The sequence below is a fragment of the Heterodontus francisci genome, chromosome 26, assembly GCF_036365525.1.
Source record: "Heterodontus francisci isolate sHetFra1 chromosome 26, sHetFra1.hap1, whole genome shotgun sequence".
NCBI lineage: Eukaryota > Metazoa > Chordata > Chondrichthyes > Heterodontiformes > Heterodontidae > Heterodontus > Heterodontus francisci.
In genome coordinates this window covers 59659120-59680943 of record NC_090396.1, presented here as the reverse complement: position 1 = coordinate 59680943, position 21824 = coordinate 59659120, and the positions used below count along the sequence as shown (strand labels likewise).

At 40.9% G+C, this 21824-nt stretch overlaps 1 protein-coding gene across 2 annotated transcripts in view; it reads right to left on the bottom strand.

Annotated features, from left to right (window-relative positions):
• The window catches only part of cyth1b (cytohesin 1b), a 295924-nt gene that overhangs the window by 257160 nt on the left and 16940 nt on the right, over positions 1-21824 (bottom strand). Inside the window, exon 1 of one of the 2 annotated variants that reach the window (XM_068058349.1) lies at positions 7280-7548. The exons of the other annotated variant lie outside the window; for it this stretch is intronic. Within the exon in view, the coding sequence (XP_067914450.1) occupies positions 7280-7352 (73 nt within the window). The 5' untranslated portion in view covers positions 7353-7548. Of the gene's footprint in view, positions 1-7279; positions 7549-21824 lie in introns of those variants that run through there. 2 annotated transcript variants of the gene reach the window in all.

The window sequence follows — 21824 nt, the reverse complement described above, 5'->3', positions numbered from 1 at the left end:
TTAGATCATGTAATGAAATTGCCTGTGGAATGAGAATTGACCCGAGTGCCACAAAGTATATTTAATTTCATAAATGGTATGGCACAGATTATTAACATAGCTGCACACACAACCATTTTAATGGCTGCAAGTGTCTGAATATGCAGGGCTACTTTTAGGAACAGAAAGCGCAAGCTAATTGAATCATTCTGCTGTCAACAGTTCAAGCTTTAATCTGCCGTGTGATGCCTATTCCACAATTCTGTCCCAATATACACTATAGATTTTACTAGTAGACATGCGTTTTACATGCAGCATTTGGATTTACTGACAGAAGGCAACAATCTCCAACATGTTCTATATTTTCAAATTAATCTTTGAATTGGTTTGTGGTCCAAATGAGCAATCTATTAAATGACTGATCATCATCAGTAGGATCAAGACTAGAAAGGACGTTGACAGATTACAAAGTACTCTGTTGCCACCAAATTATGCTTTAATCAACCATCATTCCTGGTTAGAAATTGCTGCACGGCTCCTCATATAATCATGTACGAGTTTCAATAAAAGGCCTTTTCTACATTTTTCTTAATGAAATGTGGTATTAACAAGTACACATTTTTAAAAAAGTATAGCAAATTAAACGCCTTCTCCACTATTCCAGGATTGGGAGGAGGGAAGAGAATGGAGAATAGAACAAATTAATTTCTTAGAATCACACAGCACAGGAGGCCATTCGGTTCATTGTGTCTGTGCCAGCTCTTTGAAAGTGCTATCCATTTATTCACACTCCTCTTGCTCTTCGCCCATAGCCCTGCAAATTTCTCCTTTTCAAGAGAATATTGAATTTCCTTTGGAAAGCTATTAAATTTACTTTCACCACCTTTTCAGGGAGTGCATTTGTGATCACAACAACTTGCTGCTGAAAAACAATTCTTCTCACTTTCCCCCAGATTCATGTTTCAAAGCAAAATTTGATGACAATTTCTAAATCACTCCCAAGTCACACTGACTGATAATTACCTAAAAAATTTTTTCGGTTTTCCCAAATTTCTAATGACAAAACACTGATGTCACACCATACTATTTTAGTCAACTCAAAAATGGAAAGATCCCACACCGCCTGTTAAATAATATAAACATATTCAAACAAAACAATAAATCACCTTTCAGTTTTTCTAAATCTGCACCATCTCCCATTTGTTCTGGTATATAATCAATAAAGTTTATTTTAGGAGTTTAATCAGCAGGTAAGTCCAGGATTTTTTGGATATTTTGCAGAATAGATCCACATTTTGCAATGAAACATATCAGAAAACATTTACAAGTTGAATTTGTTGGCTGAGAAGGGGAAAATAGGGACATAATTTCTAAATACTACTTAACAAAAATATGAAATCATTATTTGCTGGAAGGCTTTGGTTCAGACGGTTACAACCAGCTCTGCTACATCAGCATTTCCTAAATAGAAGGAAGGATCTTCCAGGACAGTGTAAAGATTCTCTCAATGCATGCACTGTTCTTTTGTATTCAGTAATGTAGTTCACTGTATTTATTACCTCATTTATAACAATCTGTTAATTTGCACATGATTGTAAGATGCTATGAGATTCTGGATTGTAACTGTACCATAGGAAACACTTTTTACCCCATTTTTCTGCAAAATATTTCAACCCACTTGACAAGTCAAATCAAATAGGAAGTTCAGAGGGGAAGTGAAAAAAGAAATGAGAAACATAGTATGAGAAGAGACTGACAGCTAACATTAAAGGGAATCCAATAGTCCTTTATAGACATATAGGTAAAAGGGTAGTAAATGGTGGGGTGGGGCTGATTAGGGACAGAAGGGAGATTTATGCATGAAGGCAGAGTGCATGGCTGAGGTACTAAATGACTACTTTGCATCTGTCTTTAACAAGGAAGAAGATGCTGCCAAAGACACAGTGAAAGAGGAGATACTTGAGACACTGGATGAGCTAAAAATTGATAAAGAGGAGGTATTAGAAAAGTTGGCTGTATTAAAATTCGTAAGTCACCAGATCAGATGCATCCGAGGATACAGAGTGAAGTAAGGGTGGAAATTGCAAAGGCACTGGCCATAATCTGCCAAGCCTCTTTAGATACAGGGGTGATATCAGAGGACTGGAGAATTGAAAATGTTACATCCTTATTCAAAAAAAGGCATAAGGATAAGCCAGAAACTACAGGTCAGTCAGTTTTACCGTGGTGGTGGGAAAGCTTTTAAAAACAAGAAGCTGGGACAAAATTAACAGTCACTTAGATCAATTAATTAAGGAAAGTCAGCATAGATTTGTTAAGGGCAAATGATGTTTAACTAATTTGGAGTTCTTCTGATGAGGTAACAGAGAGGGCTGATGAGCGTAAAGCGGTTGATGTGTACATGGACTTCCAAAAGGTGCTTAATAAAATACCATACAACAGGCTTGTCAGCCGAGACAAAGCCCATGGAATAAAAAAGGGACAGTGGCAGCATGGATATGAAGTTAGCCGAGTGACAGAAAACAGAGTAGTCGTGAACGGTTGTTTTTCAAACTGGAGGATAGTACATCTTGGGGTTTCCCAGGGTCGGTACTAGGACCACTACATTTCTTGATCTATATTAATGACCTAGACAATTTCAAAATTTAATGACACAAAACTTGGAAGTATTATAAACTGTGAGGAGGAAAGTGATAGACTTCAAAAAGGACAGACAGGCTGGTAGAATGGGTGGACAAGTGGCAGATGAAATTTAATGCAGAGAAGTATGAAGTGATACATTTTGGTAAGAAGAACAAGGACAGGCAATATAAAATAAAGGATACAATTCTAAAAGGGGTGCAGGAGCAGATGGGACAGAGGGTATGTGTATATAATGCACAAATCGTTGAAGCTGGCAGGGCAGGTTGAGAAAGTGGTTTAATATGGCTTACAGCATCCTAAGCTTTATAAAGAGATATATAGAGTACAAAAGCAAGGAAGTTATGGTGAATCTTTAAAAAACACTGGTTCAGCCTCAACTGGCGTATTGTGTCCAATTCTGGACACACTTTTGGAAGATGTGTAAGCATTGGGGAAGGTGCTGAAAAGATTTACGAGAATGGTTCCATGGATAAAGGAACTTCAGTCACAGACAGATCGCATAATCTTGGATTGTTCTTCTTAGAAAAGAGAAGGTTGAGAGGAGATTTGATAGAGGTATTCAAAATCATGAAGGGTCTGAACAGACTAGATAGGAAAGAACAGTTCCCATTAGAAGAAGGGTCGAGAACCAGAGGACACCAATTTAAGGTGATTGGCAAAAGAACCAAAGGCAACATGAGGAAAAGCATTTTTATACATTGAATGATTAGGATCTGGAGTGCACGACATCAGAATGTGGTGGAGGCAGATTCAATTGTGGCTTTCAAAGGGAATTGGATAACTATCCAAAGAGAAAAAATTTGCAGGGCTACGAGGAAAGGGCAGTGGAGTGGGACTCATCGAGTTGCTCCTGCAGTAAGCCGGCATGGACACGAAGGGCTAAATGATTTCCTTCTGTGCTGTAGCTAATTCTATGGCCGGAATTTTACGGTAGGTGGACGGGAGCCGGCAAGCGACTTCTCAGTCGGTGGCGAACCCGCATCTGCCTCGCCCGGGGATCAAATCCGTATTTTGCAGGTCCCCAAGCTTCAATTGGTGAGAGGCAGGACTTCCACCTGCTTGAGGTAGGAGGTCCCACCTAACAGAGCTGCCAGCCAATCAGCGGGCGGGCAGCTCTTAGTCCCAACAGCACCACTGGGAGCGGTGGCCACTGCTGGGACTGCAGCCCAGCATGAAGAGAAGTGTCAGCCTGCTCCTGCCCCACTGAACTTATTTCTTCCTATCTAGACTCTATCTTTTCTCCGCTGGTCCAGTCTCTTCCCACCTACATCCGTGACTCTTCTGACGCCCTACGTCATTTTGACAATTTCCAGTTTCCTGGTCCCAACCGCCTCCTCTTCACTATGGACGTCCAATCGCTCTACACCTCCATCCCCCACCAGGATGGTTTGAGGGCTCTCCGCTTCTTCCTGGAACAGAGGCCCAACCAGTCCCCATCCACCAACACCCTCCTCCGCCTGGCTGAACTTGTTCTCACATTGAACAACTTCTCCTTCAACTCCATGCATTTCCTTCAAGTAAAAGGTGTCGCTATGGGTACCCGCATGGGTCCTAGTTATGCCTGTCTTTTTGTGGGACATGTCGAGCATTCTTTGTTCCAGTCCTACTCAGGCCCCCTCCCCCAACTCTTTTTCCGGTACATTGATGACTGTATCGGTGCCGTTTCCTGCTCCCGCCCCGAACTAGAAAACTTTATCAACTTTGCTTCCAATTTCCACCCTTCTCTCACCTTTACATGGTCCATCTCTGACACTTCCCTTCCCTTCCTCGACTTCTCTGTCTCCATCTCTGGGGATAGGTTGTCTACCAATATCCATTATAAGCCCACTGACTCCCACAGCTACCTCGACTACACTTCTTCACACCCTACCTCCTGTAAAGGACTCCATTCCATTCTCCCAGTTTCTCCGTCTCCGACGCATCTGCTCTGATGATGCTACCTTCCATGACGGTGCTTCTGATATGACCTCCTTTTTCCTCAACCGAGGATTTCCCCCCACTGTGGTTGACAGGGCCCTCAACCGTGTCCGACCCATTCCCCGCACCTCTACCCTCACCCCTTCCCCTCCCTCCCAGAACCGTGACAGGGTTCCCCTTGTCCTCACTTTTCATCCCACCAGCCTCCATATCCAAAGGATCATCCTCCGCCACCTCCAGCGTGATGCCACTACCAGTCGCATCTTCCCCTCCCTTCCCCTGTCAGCATTCCGAAGGGATCGTTCCCTCCGCGACACCCTGGTCCACTCCTCCATTACCCCCACCACCTCGTCCCCGTCCCAGGGCACCTTCCCTTGCAATCGCAGGAGGTGTAATACCTGCCCATTTACCTCCTCTCTCCTCACTATCCCAGGCCCCAAACACTCCTTTCAGGTGAAGCAGCGATTTACTTGTACTTCTTTCAATGTAGTATACTGTATTCACTGCTCACACTGTGGTCTCCTCTACATTGGGGAGACCAAGCGCAGACTGGGTGACCGCTTTGCGGAACATCTCCGCTCAGTCCGCAAGCAGGACCCTGAGCTTCCGGTTACTTGCCATTTCAACACTCCCCCCTGCTCTCATGCTCACATCTCTGTCCTGGGATTGCTGCAGTGTTCCAGTGAACATCAACGCAAGCTCGAGGAACAGCATCTCATCTCCCAATTAGGCACACTACAGCCTGCCGGACTGAACATTGAGTTCAATAATTTCAGAGCATGACAGCCCCCCACTTTACTTTCATTTTTAGTCATTTTTTCTTCCTTTTTTTTTTTGCATTCCTTTTTACATTTTTTACAATCTTTTTTTGCATTTATTTCATTTCATCTTAGTTTGTTCAGTTTGCTTACCCACTGTTTTTTTCAGGTTGTTTTTCTTCAGGTTTGCACTTGCTGATGTTCAATATTCAGTATATTCACACCTAATCTGTACTAATGCTTTGTCTTTCAACACACCATTAACATATTGTTTGCCTTTGCTCCGTGACCTTTTGGTCAGCTATGTGGCCTGGTCCAATCTGCACCTTCTCCTTTGTTATCTCTTGCCCAACCCCCACCTCACTTGTTTATAATCTGTGACTTTTCTAATATTTGTCAGTTCCGAAGAAGGGTCACTGACCCGAAACGTTAACTCTGCTTCTCTTTCCACAGATGCTGCCAGACCTGCTGAGTGAATCCAGCATTTCTTGTTTTTGTTTCAGATTTCCAGCATCCGCAGTATTTTGCTTTTATTATATGAAGAGAAGATGCTTGGGAGGCGGGAAGACAGGCAAGTTTTGGTTGCCTCGCCAGGGGTAATCGGTTGGGCCCAGGCGAGGCAAGGGTGGTCAACTGGGGGTGGGAAGCAGGGGGCGTGTTGCGCCTTGGGGGTGGCCAGGCTGCTTCTTCGGTCCTCACCCACCTGACCAGTCACACGTAAAATCGTGGAGGCGGGCAAAGGCCCTTAAGTTGCCTTTAAAAAGTGGCCATTTAAGGACCTTGATTAGCCTGGGGCGGGCAGGCCATTTTCCGCCCCCACCACCCTACGTAAAGTGGCGGCGGAAGGAGCGGGTCGGGAAGACCTCCCGAAATCCTACTCCATTTTACACCACCCTTGTCGGGGTGGTGTAAAATCGCTGCCTATGATTCTATGGAATCCTGTCGAGATGAGCCATTGTTCTTCATGGGGCAATCGGCTGTATCCCAACTGCTTTAAAAACGGTCATATGGTCTACTATGTGTCAATATAATGGAAGTCAATTAGGCACATACTTCAGCATCAACAAACGCACCCAAACTTATACAAATATGTGTATTTTGACAATTTATCAGATGCATCATACAATCACTACAAGCCACAGAACACTTACTGCAAAACTCAAATGTTTTAATAATCAATGCAAATATCAGCGTCTATAATACATCGTGCATTTTCCTTATTATTGTGAATGTTAGACTATGAAATTCAAATTAAATCACTTACTTCATTAAAGCTGATCAACTCCTCAGTTTTTCTGCATAACAATGAAAATGTAGGCACGAACAATACTTAATTTCTAAATAGTCTAAATATCATAATTCTATTACAGTTTGAGGGGGGAAATACAAATTTAGTGAGCTAACAGGCTACAGAAAAGAACTTATATAGAAAAATAAAAAAAGTGCTTATATCTCCAGCAGGTTTCCAGATGTTAGTGCTCAAAAGCCCAGACGGGTAAATAGAAACCAACACCGACACAGCCACCATTGGAATCAAATTCCAAACTCATCAGAAAAGCTGAGAGCTTTAGAGAAAAGGTTGTAGAATTTCAGGAGTAAATACAATCGTGCAGCTTTATTTATTTTTTAATTTTCCTCTCCTAATACAATTTTAAAGAACATGAAATTACTCTTTACTCGCAAACACATCACTCCCAGTCCATTTTCTTGGTTGCTATGGTCCTTCGGGTCATACATACACACAGTACAATGCTTTAGCAACATACACTAATAGCAGATACATTGAACACTTTTAATAGTAAACAATTATGCTGAAAGGTAGGTCAGGATAACACAGATAAAGGTGCTTTTTGTTTCAGAGAGGTTACATTATGCCCATTTCAACTGGTCAGCTTCAGGCTTTTATTCACTTTTAATCAGTGCTGGCTCTTACAATATTGGCTAAAGGCTACTTTTCAGCTTCAAATCTTGTTCAAACATACCTGGTTTTGCATTTACACTTGGACACAGGAAAGCCTGGAAGCTGGATGCACAGAGCTCACTAACAGTCCCCATCACTCGGTTCAATGTTTTAATAATCCAAAATCTGTCAAATACATTTATTTCAGTGGATATGGCTTTTTTTCTACACAGCCTTCACAGGATCAATTAATCTCTCTGGTGGTCACACAGAGTCTTGGAGTTCTCTTCCAATGAGGAAGCACTATATATAGAGAGAAAACATATGACAGTCTCTTGATGCACCACTGCAGCAGACTGTCAGTAATCGGATTTCACTGGCCACACATCCCAGGAAAGGCTTAAATATTTCCAAATTGCCAAGTATTACAACGTCACTGCCTGACAACCTGCCTCACAGCCAACCAATCAGGTACATACAGAAGAAAACACAATCAGAGCTCTAATTAAGTAACAAAGTCAAATAATTTTGAATTACTTTTATCTGCAATCCTACCTCCCACCAGCTCCTCTTCAAACTGCATACCATTAAATATTCTTCTAGGGGCTTTTAATTATGAAAAGGGTTCTATGTTCACCTACGAAACCTTTCTAGTATCAAGTGTTCGTTGTTGCTTAGCAACTCACTGTTCCGTTACATAAAATGAACATACTGTAAAAATGTACCACCAGTATTGTCAAAAAGGATTTTTTTTTTAACTGACAGAAATTAAGAGCTATGATGTTAACAAAAAAAAGACCAACTTAAAAAGTGAGTACTAGAGGTTTCTTCAAAAGAATGAAGGCTCTTCTGAACGTAATTCCAAGTTTCCTACATCTACAGTAAAATTAACTATTACCCAATTTATTGGCAAAACAAGTTTTTTTTCAACTGACTACAGTACTGCCAATTTAAATCACACTACCAAATATTCTACTTTCAGAGGACTTTTTCTGCAATGTTTTCCAATCATATTTAGCCATAAGAAACATGCCCCTCAGGCATTCATAATGAATTTCAGGACTCAGCATATTTCTACAGCAATGTGACAGGACAAGAATAGAAGCTTTGACAAGATATAAATGTATCGCATTACTACAAGTCTTTTTTTTTACAGTATGTTTTTTTTTAAAGATTAGGCTGATAGGCAGTTTTATTCTTTTCTCATTTACAGCTGAATTTTTGGAAAAAATGACAGAATCAGAAAAATACTGCATGCATAGATTTAGTCATTTTGTCAATTTTTCTTCATAATATTCAAAGAGTAAAACGCAGCAATGGTTGATGATTGTCATCAAGTTTCTTTCCCAAGATTCTCGAGTTTCCAATCTCAGTCTGGAGTCGAACAAAGCTGAAGTTCTGCTCCAAAGCTACATTACATGCAGGGCAGTGAAACTTCGTACACCTGTCTCTTTAAAACACAACCCCATTTCTTCAACAGCATCAACTATCGAATCACTACTGATTTTGATACTGCACCCAATTCCAGATAATATGTTGTTGCAGAGCTGTTGGAGCAGCAGAGTTGAACATATACTACTCTGAAAATATTTTCCTTTAAAAAATAAAACATTTTCACATAATAGGTCTGCTCCTTTAAATAAAAAGTCACATCTCCCCATATAGAATACAGTAAAAAAATAGCTCTCAGCAGGCAAGAAAAAATAGCTATTATGTATCTAAGAAAATGGCATCCAGCGTTTGTGCACAGCTCCTGATATAGCAAGTTTATTTATAGTACAGACATCGTTTCAGACGACAGCATTGTATTGCATGCTAGCGTACGAACATGCCATGCCACACAGTAATAGGATGCTGCTCCATCCCTCCAATTCACGACATGGCAAGTTCCAATTCCCTGCCAATTGTCCGATGAAGAGGTCCTTTAACATAAGGGAGCAAACTGAAATTTGAGATATATCAGCCCCACGCCATCCTTTTGTACCTTTTACTGATTTACTGTGTGGGACAGAATGTCAACAGTAAATTACCTGACACCACATTGGAATGAGGAAAATTATGCATATCAGGCAGAAACCAAAAAAAACACATCCAAATAAATGACATAGGGCATCCAGGTATAGATTTCAATAAGTCATCTGAAGATAGTGCTGACCAGTTCAGTGGTTTAACAATAATTAGAAAATACACAGATACATAATCAAAACAAAAGACTGAGAGAACAAGGATGAAATAGTATAAGATGTAAAGAGTCAGTAAATTTCACTCGACTTTCATTTCAAAGGATTTTATTTTGATAACATCTATGGCATTCTTCTTTGTAGCTGTGATATCCTTGAATTATAATTACCTCAAAAAATATAGAGTTTCTTCAGAAAATTCTAAAGGATTCCAATTAACAGAATGGAATGGTTGAATACAGACGATGTATGGGCCAATATTCCAACCTCTTATTTAGCATTTTAGCATTTAGTTAGAGTGCCTTTATACTAGCTTAAATGAAACCAGCATCCCATGATTTGTCATGGAGGGTTTTCTACTGCCCTACAAACAACTTAGGCCTCCAGATATAAAAAAAATTTTTAAAACCCTGCTGAGAGCTCTTTACCGTCAAGGACCCAACATTTAAACTAAACTGCATACCCTTCAAAAGTTTTCTAAAAATAAAACAATTAAGAATTATTCTCACTAAAAATGAATTTGATTTTTCCAATACAGATTCATTGCCAAAAGCCTCATTTTAAATTGCACATGAGCTATTACTGATCTTGGGAAAAGCATGTATCCTCTCTTGCACTAAAACAAACTGAACCGGGACTGTTGCATGTGACTTCATGATGCCAATGTAAGAAGAGTGATTGAGCTCTAACTCTAATAATTTTGAATAGATTACATTTTAATCTATAATTTACCATTTTAAAAGATAGGATTATTATTTCAAGTACTTGTTGGTATGGAAGGAATGAGCATGAGACAAATGTTAACCAAAGAAAACATTTAATTTTCTGGAAGAAATCTGTGGAATTCAAGACCACTCATCGAAGCAGAGACCATGTCAACATTTAATAGGTAAAGGAGAATGAAATAATGGGAACATGGTAAATACTTGGGATTAAGACTACTACTTGTGCAGAGGTTAGAAAACCAACATTAATTGGTGGGGCCAAATGGGTCTGTTGTGCTGTAACAATGTTAAAATCTAAATGGAAATGTTTTACACTCATGAAAGAAGAACATTCTACATATCAAGTAGATTTGACCGATTGTTTTAGAGCTTCACACTCTTTTGGAACAATCACCCTGACTACAGAATAGAGAATCCGCTTCATTGCCTTTGAACTGTTAAACCCACAACATACACCTTTTATTTTTGTGCAAAGGGTATCTCTTTGGTATCATTACCCATGCACAAATTCCAAATCTAAATCCTGAAAGATTGGAGAGGCAAGACCTTGATACCAAAATAGGCAAGTTTCTCTTCATAATGCAACTTTGAGAGCAATCAGAGCAACACTTATTTTTGGTCATTTAAATCAGAAAGCCCCCTCAAAATATTTTTTTAAATAACTACTAAAAAAGGCATTAAATTTATAATGGACATGACTATTTCTGTTGTTGTCCTGAGACAGGTAAAGTGTGCAAATTAAATCCAGAGTCTATTTTTTGATCAACTGGAGTTCCTGTTTCTCCAGAACAAAGAACAAAATCAGTTGTGCAGAAATGATTATTTTATTGCCAGGACGTTAATTCTTACTGCAGGATATTTTGTTATTGTGTGAAATTAAAATTAAAATGGCTTCACGTCTACCAGTCACTTTGGTTAGAACGTGTTTTTGCCATATCCAGTATGGCAGCAATTTATGGAAAACTGTTGTACACAGGTTTACATGTTAAATCTTCTACATTTAGGCACAGGTGATGGTAAGCAAGTGAAAAATCAAGTTATAGTTTCACTGCAATTGAGTAATTGGAGTTGTTTCTTGTACTAGTTTTTGTACAATGCTAATGGATAATTATGTAACTTGCATTACATCACTCAAACTGCTACAAATTGTTTGGACAGTCACAGGAACTCAGTTTTTAAAATATCCATCATAGATGCTATCCATTGAGTCTCTACAGCAACATCATACTTGCTTCTTAGACTTTGCATGAGAAGCCACAAAAATACTTCATTTTATTATGTGTGGATTTTGGGTTCAAAGGCGTCAGTATAAAGGAGAGGAAAGATTTTCCACTCAAGTGTCAATATCAAATATTCCCAGGTAAGTCATAAAACAAATGAAATGCAAAGTAAAGGCCCTCTCTCCTTCAGAATACACCTCAACTGAACCAATGACATACTTACACAACAGTCATACTGGCACTGATGGCCTGTCTCTATGAGAGCACCAACAATGTGTCAATTAGCATTGAGGGTGGTTTTGTCTAAAAATTTACATCCACTCATTTGTCATCGTCTGTCTGTATGCTACTCGTACCTTAATAGCTGCCAACTTCTATCAAGGTACTCTGACTTTGATACTAGAGAATACTTTGCTGACTCACTGCCTTACTCAATTCTCTTGGCATTTACATGGAGTTACTGAAATTAAGATTTTTTATTGAAAACCTGTGATAAAAATACATATTGAAAGAGTGCAATCCCACTTTATGTTTCTCTGACGATAACTACACAAACCATCTATAATATTGAATTTATTCTCAGTGACATACAGTAGTACTGCAACATGTTTTTCCCTTGCCCACCCTATGACCAGGATTTTCTTGAAAGTGGGCAAGTCCAGACATCGGAACGAAATGCAGGTCCTGAGCCAACAGGGAAGGCAGCAGGACCTCAGCAGCAATCTTTCTAGTGGAAGCCTCTTAATTGGCTGCCACCAGGCCAACCGTCCAATTAAAGATGGTGGGCTGGCTTTCACGCTCCAGGCCCAGAGGGCCAGCAGCTCTACAGCCTCAGCAGCGCCACCAAGATAGGTGGCCTCTGAGGCTGTGAGGAAAACAAGAGAGCGCCTCCATTTTAAGGCATTCTTGTATGGGAGTTAGAATTTTTTTTCTCTGTGGGGCCAGGCAGCGATCGAAGGGGTAGCCCCTCCAGCGGCAGTGGCAGGGCCACAAGGGCGGTCTTTGCCCTTGGGCCATGGAAATTCTAGATACAATGGCCCGGCCCACCTGCCCCCCCCCCCCCAAAGGAAGCCACCTCCATGCAGGTGGCAGCCTACCCATATGGCAAGGGGGCGGGAAAATGGCCTTTAATTGGCTACCCGCCTCCAGTCGGCAAGCAGCCAAGCTGCTGCCATTGCCACCACTGGTAAAATTGCCCGGCGGTGAGACTATATTGGGAAGCCCTCCCAAGGCAACTCCCCGGCATTTTACAAACCCTCTGCCTTCTGGCCTGCCACCCAACAGCCAATAAAACCTCTTCCTATGTCTTCTAAGTTACAAGTACCCTATATAACTGTAATGGTCCAAATTGAATATTGGTGTTATATTATGTTAAGTTGAACCTAGCTAAAGCTGTGGTAATATAACTGTGAAATTGGGTTTATTCTATAGTAAATTGAACCCAGCAAAAGCTTTTGTACTGCAAATCTGAATTGAGTTTTATCGTATTAAGCTGAACTTAACTATTGCTATGCTACAGTGTTGACAATTGTATATGCCTGGTGAGAAGTACTGCAATAAAATAGTGGTTATCCATATGCCAAACTGTGTCTCATTTAGATCTTAATATCATTGTCATAAGCTAACTTCATTCATCAACAAAAATGCAGTACAATGTCAGTTGACCAGTAGTTGGATCTTTTTAATTAAGTTGGGCTGATGTGAAACAATGCAAGACCAATTTAGTTACATCGTATACAACCGTAGACCCGAATCTATTTCTTCCATAAAGTAATATTGCCAATTCATAATTGATGCTGCAGCCACATAAGACATTCACAGTAATAAAGCAAGAACCTTTGCTCACCAAATGTCTGAAGCAATAAGTGGCTCAACATAGGCATTAAATACACAGCCTGTTGACTTTATTAAAAGACAGAATCCACCATTTATTTCTGAGAACATCTGCATTTTAAATGTAGTTTGAAAAGGGGTACAGAAGATTTTTCTCAAGCACAATTCATCACGAGTGTACTAAATATATTATATAAATAGAACAATATCCTCAGAAGGATTAAAAAAAAAAATGTATGATTAGTCATACTAGCCAGAATCTCAAATTGCTGTTTAATGATTTGTTCCTTCCTCTAAATCACAATCATACAATACAATAAGCTATCATAATGGATGTCACATTAACATTTTAACCATTGCATCAAGGGATATTTAAATAAATGTAATCGTCACTTTCATCCTTGTTAATTTAGTAATTTATAAAAGGTGGCAATACTTTGTTCCATATTAGCACCCACAGAAAAACTACAGCTGCACAGTCCATTACAGAAGAAAAAAAAACGAATTAAACCAAGTGTATATAATTTGCTGGGAAACCACAATATTAACTGCCTCACAGACTACAAATTAATGTAATTTCAAAACCAAAGAAAAATCCAATGACTGAAGCCAAAAAATGTTAAATCAGAGGTGGTAGAATTCAAATAAGAAGTCATACTCAACCCTTGGAAGTGTTCCCCTTTCAATAGCTTTGATAATCAGATTATTGTTCTAGATGCACATATTGTAGACGAAACAGAGCGATAGGAGTCAGTATATGAAACATCAGGGAGTAGAGTTTCAACTTTGCTCGTTGTTTTTTTCCAGCGGAATTCACCCGAAATCTACATAACCCACGCAAAAGATCGCTGGAATTTTAAGCACAAATTACACTAAGCACAAATCGAGTTTCCACAGTTTTTTGCACTAGTTTTAAAAACACTGCACTAGATGCCAGCCCCACCCACAAAACTGACCATGCCCACAGGATCAACCACCATTTGGAGTCTCCGCCGCTAGTTAAGTCGGCCCGGAAAATGGCCTGGGGGCGGGATTGAGTTGGGGAATCAGCATGCTGGCCAACAGTGTGAATTTTCACACCCGCCAACCACGGTGACCACCCCATCAGGAGCTAAAAATCTCCCCCGGGTTACTCTCAGGTGGTGGATTGGCACTGAATAAAAATGCTTATTCTGTTGTGACAAACCCATTTTCAGCAGGCGCAATTTATGCCCAAATTGCCGTTTGCATTGTTAGGACCAAGGCGGGAGTACAACACTGTTTTTCTAGTTCCACTTCTCCATAGGTCACAACATATATTTAAATATTTTCCCACTTAACGATATGGTCAATCACAGACTCTATTTTTATCCCAGTATAAAAAACCCAACCAAGTTTCTTTAATAAACAACAAAATTAGCAGATTATAAAACAAGACATAGCCAGTAACGAAGCAGAGCATTAACGCTAACAGATTGAAATATGAAAGTTCCCTTTTACCTTAGCCCTTCACACACACATATACACCGGTAAACTGAAAAAAATAGATTTTTTCTCTTTTAGAGCTCTATTACAAAAAAAAGACAAAGAAGAATACTTTGGCCTAATACTTGATAATTATTGAAGGGAAAAAAAAAGATATGGAAAGATGTCCTTAGTTTTGGTTTGGCGTCCACATATGCGTAGACGGCTGTCACTGGGATCTTCCTAGAACAGTTCTTTTCAGGCGATGCTGAAGATCAGTTTGGGCAGGCTTTCCAGGAGAAATGCAGCAACAGGGAATTCAGGCAGGCCTTGCAGGAGAAATGCAGTATCAATTTCTCTATTTCTTACACTCACTTCTAAGAGCTTCTGAAAGGGATGGAAAAACTGGCAGGCTTTTCAAAAAGATCAAACAAGCGGACTTGGGGTTTGCACCCTTGGCAAGTTTTTGCCAACTGTTTTCAAAACAGTTCACAGGCCAACTCACTGTCCAAAGCAAAACCAAAGACATCTCAAGAGTCAAAGCCTCCCGACCCCTATAAATCTTGACCTGTCACTTTTCTGTAAATATCTTCCCCAAGTCAAAAAATCCCCATTCTGGGTATTTATCTGTAAACAGGTGCCTTCCACTAACTGCTGTTTACAAGCCAAAGACCTTCTGATGACCTTGTTTCTAAAAAAAACCTACAAATTCCAACATCTGTGGAATCTTTTTTCAGTTTTAAAACACAAATCCTCATAATTTAACAAAACAAAGGAAGCACTCATAACAGCGTCTAAAGCAGAAACTCTACTCCGATTAGTCTTGCCTATTCTCCCCATTCTCACAAACCAAAAGCTGTACACTACAAGAGTGCGGAATTTTTCAATTTAATGAACACTCAAAATGTGAACTTGGATGCAAATAAAATGATAAAGCAATTTTGAAGATTACATGTCAGTGGAAAATTCAGAAATCAGAGGAATTTAAAATACAATTAAATAGGTTCAATAAACAGTTGCCTTCATTTCTGTATTGCATCAGAGATGTTCATTTTTACTGAAATTTTGCAGCGACAAGGTCGAATGCTGTAGCTAAGGCTCAAAATGAAGGTTGAAATATGTTGCTATGAAACAGAAATACTGACTATTTTACTGATCTATTGTCAGATGATGGTAAATTAGACATGCAAAGCATTTTACTGCAATTATTATTTTGGCAGTTGATTTCATAATGCAAGACAATCAATCTCTACAATGTGCTTATATTTCACAACGCCACTGTTTTTCCCATTTACTTCTGGTGATAGAATATGGTGACAATTTTTCTACAGGTGCTATTAAAATAATAAATAGAAAAGCAACTAGTCTTTTTCGCTGCACCTGCCATTTTCAATGATCATGGGGCAGAAGAAATTGTTTCCATGCATTCTGCAGGTTATCCTGCCTGCTCGTAATCTTCTACCCTTCAGTCAATCCAATCATCATTTCCCAATTGTTGTGACCAGGTCTGCAAGGAAAAATGTGTGGCAAGCTTACTTTGAAAGAGATTGAAGATGCTATTCTTTTAAACAAATCTTTGCAATTGAATGCTTTACAGTACATGGCAACCAAAGCAATGCATAAAAGTTGACAACTCAAAACAGGCCTGAATAATCAATATAGCCACTCGATCTGATGATAGCAAGCATCAGCTCAGAGAATGGCACCACAAGTACTTTAGAAGCTAGAGGTAGTGTCTTCACTTGGTCAACCACCAGCTACAAATGTGCAGGAGCCAGGACAGGAAGATGGGATATCAAATGTTCTAGCTCGCTGGACGGTATGATTACATACCAGGTCAGGTGCAGAGGACTCCGATGCTGAGTGAGGGCCCAGGCTTCCAAAGTACGCTGATGGGTATATACCAGGAAATGCTAGCTGCCAGCGAGTCCATGCACACATTGGCTCAGAGCATGGAGGAGTCCAGCTCCAGCTAGTGTTGGGGCTTCACTCAGAGTATGAAGACTATTCTATTCAGAATGGAACAAGTGATCAGCTACAAAAATATAGTAGTGTTGCCCACCACAATGGAGCCTCTGTGGACAACTTCCACGGTAGCTCGTGCTGCTGTCATCTAGGCTGAGAGCCATAATCGAGAGGGGGTTGCAGATCATCACATCACCCTTGCACTCTGTTCTCCCACACAGCTGTAGGTGTGCTGAGGCACAGTTCCAGTCCCCTCTATCCACTCTTTTAGTGCCCTAGTTAGCAATGGAGGGCAGTCATATGACGGTAGTACGGGCTAGTAATAAAGATTGTGGGGCATTTGACGCATTGAAGATGGGAGGGATGGTTCATGTAAAGCACTCTAGAATGAGACGCTCTCAAAGAACTCTGTGAAAGCTAGGGGCACAGGCAGTTGATGCTTCTCATGCTCTTCCTCTTCTGCCTGTACTTGTTGCTACCTATCTTCCACCCTCTCTAAGCTTGAGCTCATCCAACATGCTGCTGCCCACATCCCAACCCCTTCCAAGTCCTGTTCACCTATTACCCGTTTGCTGACCTACATGGGCTCAGTGTCTACAAACCCCTTCAATTTAAAATATGCATCCTCGCATTCAAATCCCTCCATGGCCTCATCCCTCCCTATTTCTATAACCTTCTTCAACCATACAACCCTCCAAGAACTTTGTGTTCCATCAACACTGGCCTTTTATGCATCCCCCTCCATTTATTCCCCCACTGGCAGCTGATACAGTCAGCTTAGGAGCATGAGAAGATGCCAAACAGAGTGGAGGCTAGGACACAACCCTGTTTAACTCCATTCTTTGCTCTGAAACTGTTGGAAGTGGAGCCATCAAATTGTACAGTGCAGTGCATGTTGTCATGGAAGGAGCAGATGAGACTGAAGAGCTTCGGTGGACAGCCAATTTTTTCCTAATTCTAATAATGTTCTAATTACAAAAATATTATCGCACATTTTAAAAGGTTAATTAGCCAAGTGCGAAAACCACCACTGCTCCACCTATTTCAAATGATTGGGAGACAGAGGTAACAAGTTTATTTGTGATAAAGTATCACACCACTTGCCATGTTCACTGAAGGGTCATTGCTATGCAGTCAAATTAAAGTTGCAAGCCCCTCAACTTTTATATTTTGTTTCACAAGCATTGAAACTAGCTCCTTTTCAATTGAACATACGCACTGTTTCAAAATAAAGATTGTTTATTGTTGATGTATATGGATTAAAAGTAAAATTCATAAATGTACTTTTGGCACTTCCTCTAACTCCTAATGAATATTATCTGCATTCACTAAGAAAACGCATTCAAATACTGACCTAGTAAGCAAGGATCATCACAAGTGGAAAAAAATGCTTCAGCACAAGAGATCACCATGTCAATTATAGAAATTATACTAAGTCCCCTCCACTCATCACCCCTGTGCTCGATGATATACATTGTCTCCCGCTCTAACAATGTCTCAAATTTAAGATTCTCAGCTTCTTATTCAAATCCCTTTATAGACTCCTTCATCCCTTAAACCCACTGAGATCTCTGCACTCGTCCAATTCTGGCTTCTTGCACATCCTCAATTTCCTTCACCCCTCCATTGCCAACCATGCCTTCAGCTGTGTCGGCCATAAGCTCTGGAACTCCCTCCCTAAACCTCTCTTTCTTGCTCTCCTTAAAATCTACCTCTTTGAGCAAGCTTTTGGTCACCTGTCCCAATAACTTATGCAGCTCAGCATCAAATTTTGTTTGATAACGGCCCTGGGACGTTTTATTATGGTACTATATACATGCAAGTTGTTTGTGTGTTGTCAAGTCACAGGATTGGATAAACAAAGATTTGATTGCATAATATCAATTTGCAGTGAAGGTGGGAAACTGTAGTCATCTCAATAAACACCATCCAATTATTATCCTTGGCCAGTTAGGAAAATATTTCCTAATGAGTTTACACTCCTACCCAGGATTACTTGGTCACACATTTATGGCAATCAAGGGATTCAGACATGCGGCAATTCTCATATCAAGAATGTAGCATAACAACTACAGCCTACTGTTACGCAACATGCTTATGGGATGTTGGATATTTAGATGAAGGAGACTACACCAAGACAGTTACAATTATCACGGTCAGTGTTTATGTACATACATATCAAAAAGTTTAACAAGCAAGAGGAAAAATTAGTTTAATGTATCCTGCTTCTAAGGCAGTACTTCTGTACATTTTGGGCTATACTGTCAGAAGTGTTGAGTCGTCAACATTATTTTCTCAGATCTCAGCAGTACACTATGTTGAAATACCACTTTATGCTTCCCCTTTCACAATAAGTAGGCTCTCTTTACAAAAGTATAGCCCAAGTTCAGTGGACCTTTCAGAATCATGTGCTGCAATTTCTACATCAATGAAAATATATCATATACAATATGTTCATGCCACATTTCCAAACCTACAACCAAGCAGATTAAGTGACTGCTTGATTCCTTCAGCAGGACTACCATGATTTGGAGAAAAAAAATTCAATTGCAAATAAGACTTTCCACCCCTTCTCCCAGCATGGTGATGGAACAATCATCTTCTTCTTTGGCCTCCTTGTCTCGAGAGACAATGGGTAAGCGCCTGGAGGTGGTCAGTGGTGTGTGGAGCAGCGCCTGGAGTGGCTATAAAGGCCAATTCTAGAGTGACAGACTCTTCCACAGGTGCTGCAGAAAAATTTGTTTGTCGGGGCTGTTTCACAGTTGGCTCTCTCCTTGCGCCTCTGTCTTTTTTCCTGCCAACTGCTAAGTCTCTTCGACTCGCCACACTTTAGCCCCACCTTTATGGCTGCCCGCCAGCTCTGGCAAACGCTGGCAACTGACTCCCATGACTTGTGATCAATGTCACAGGACTTCATGTCGCGTTTGCAGACGTCTTTAAAGCGGAGACATGGACGGCCGGTGGGTCTGATACCAGTGGCGAGCTTGCCGTACAATGTGTCTTTGGGGATCCTGCCATCTTCCATGCGGCTCACATGGCCAAGCCATCTCAAGCGCCGCTGACTCAGTAGTGTGTATAAGCTGGGGATGTTGGCCGCCTCGAGGACTTCTGTGTTGGAGATATGGTCCTGCCACCTGATGCCAAGTATTCTCCGGAGGCAGCGAAGATGGAATGAATCGAGACGTCGCTCTTGGGTGACATACGTTGTCCAGGCCTCACTGCCATAGAGCAAGGTACTGAGGACACAGGCTTGATACACTCGAACCTTTGTGTTCCGTGTCAGTATGCCATTTTCCCACACTCTCTTGGCCAGTCTGGACATAGCAGTAGAAGCCTTTCCCATGCGCTTGTTGATTTCTGCATCTAGAGACAGGTGATAGTTGAGCCTAGGTAGGTGAACTCTTGAACCACTTCCAAAGCGTGGTCGCCAATATTGATGGATGGAGCATTTCTGACATCCTGCCCCATGATGTTTGTTTTCTTGAGGCCGATGGTTAAGCCAAATTCATTGCAGGCAGCCGCAAACCTGTCGATGAGACTCTGCAGGCACTCTTCAGTGTGAGATGTTAAAGCAGCATCGTCAAAGAGGAGTTCCCTGATGAGGACTTTCCGTACTTTGGACTTCGCTCTTAGACGGGCAAGGTTGAACAACCTGCCCCCTGATCTCGTGTGGAGGAAAATTCCTTCTTCAGAGGACTTGAACGCATGTGAAAGCAGCAGGGAGAAGAAAATCCCAAAAAGTGTGGGTGCGAGAACACAGCCCTGTTTCACGCCACTCAGGATAGGAAAGGACTCTGAGCAGGAGCCACCATGTTGAATTGTGCCTTTCATATTGTCATGGAATGAGGTGATGATACTTAGTAGCTTTGGTGGACATCCAATCTTTTCTAGTAGTCTGAAGAGACCACGTCTGCTGACGAGGTCAAAGGCTTTGGTGAGATCAATGAAAGCAATGTAGAGGGGCATCTGTTGTTCGTGGCATTTCTCCTGTATCTGACGAAGGGAGAACAGCATGTCGACGGTCGATCTCTCTGCACGAAAGCCACACTGTGCCTCAGCTTGTATGTTTAACCTGCACTCTCCAGCTCCCAACCCTCTGCATTTTGTTCTGCCCATCTGTTATGGACAGAAGTTCCCACTCCTCTCATCTGTTTCAGGATTCAATCAATCCTGCAGGAGAGTTAGGCTTGGGCAGCCCCGAGAAAAATTTACTAAATTTCATGGTCCCAGGAAGAAGCTGCAATCAACGTGAGCTTGCATTTTTTTTTTTTTAAACTGGGGCTAGCATTGCAGCCCCATCTCTGCCAAATACTTCCTCTGAGCGCATTGCTCTCGTTGAATGGGAGGCTGGTGAATTCATCCTTGTATCCACTGTAGTTTTAAGTGTTTATTGCAATGCAGAGAAACCAAGGAAACTCCAACTCCTGTCTGGGAAACACCTAATACATGTAATACAAATTTAGGTCGGTTATAGATTTCTTAGGTTCCATGGTGTCATGTCATTGCCATAATCAGTCTGAACTTGCTAATTGTTTTATGGCGTTGACTCACAATGCCTCATCATCTACTTGTATGATACCATCACGCAAGGAGGTGACCACAGAATTCTCATGAGTTGAATTGGATGCATGTCTTTTGTGTGTGTATCTCTAGCCTCCAATTGCCAACCAAGCAAAGATTTGATAAAATTAATCTTGACACAAATCATTAAACTGCCTTATTTCACAGCTCAAACATTCAGAGCACCAATTATGATCAGATCCACTTAGTTTAATTAGCACAATGTAACAATACATAAATAAGGAACACTATGTTTCCCCACATCAGCGTATCATTTTGCTTGACTTAAATGCTGACAGGCTAATTCTGCTAGCTGGAGCATCTGGAACTCCGTCTTAGGATAACGGGATGGCCATTTTGCACTGAAATGTCTTGTTGTGAATCTCTGGAAATCTCTATCCGAAAAGGGTTGTGCCTGTTGTCATTGAGTATACTGAAGGCTGAGCGATACTTTTCTGGACTCTACTGGAATCAAAGGATAGGTGATCGGGCAAAGTGCAGTTGAGGCCGAGGAGTAACCATGGTCTTATTAAATGGTGCAGCAGGCTCAAGGGGTCAGATGGCCATTCCAGCTCCTATTTCTTATGACAAACTAATTTCTAACTCTCTCTGAATTGAGGGGGGGTTAGCAACTCTTAAGTCTAAAGAATTGTTCAGCATTTACAGTCTATAGGAGAATAACATTGACGCGAGTTGATTAG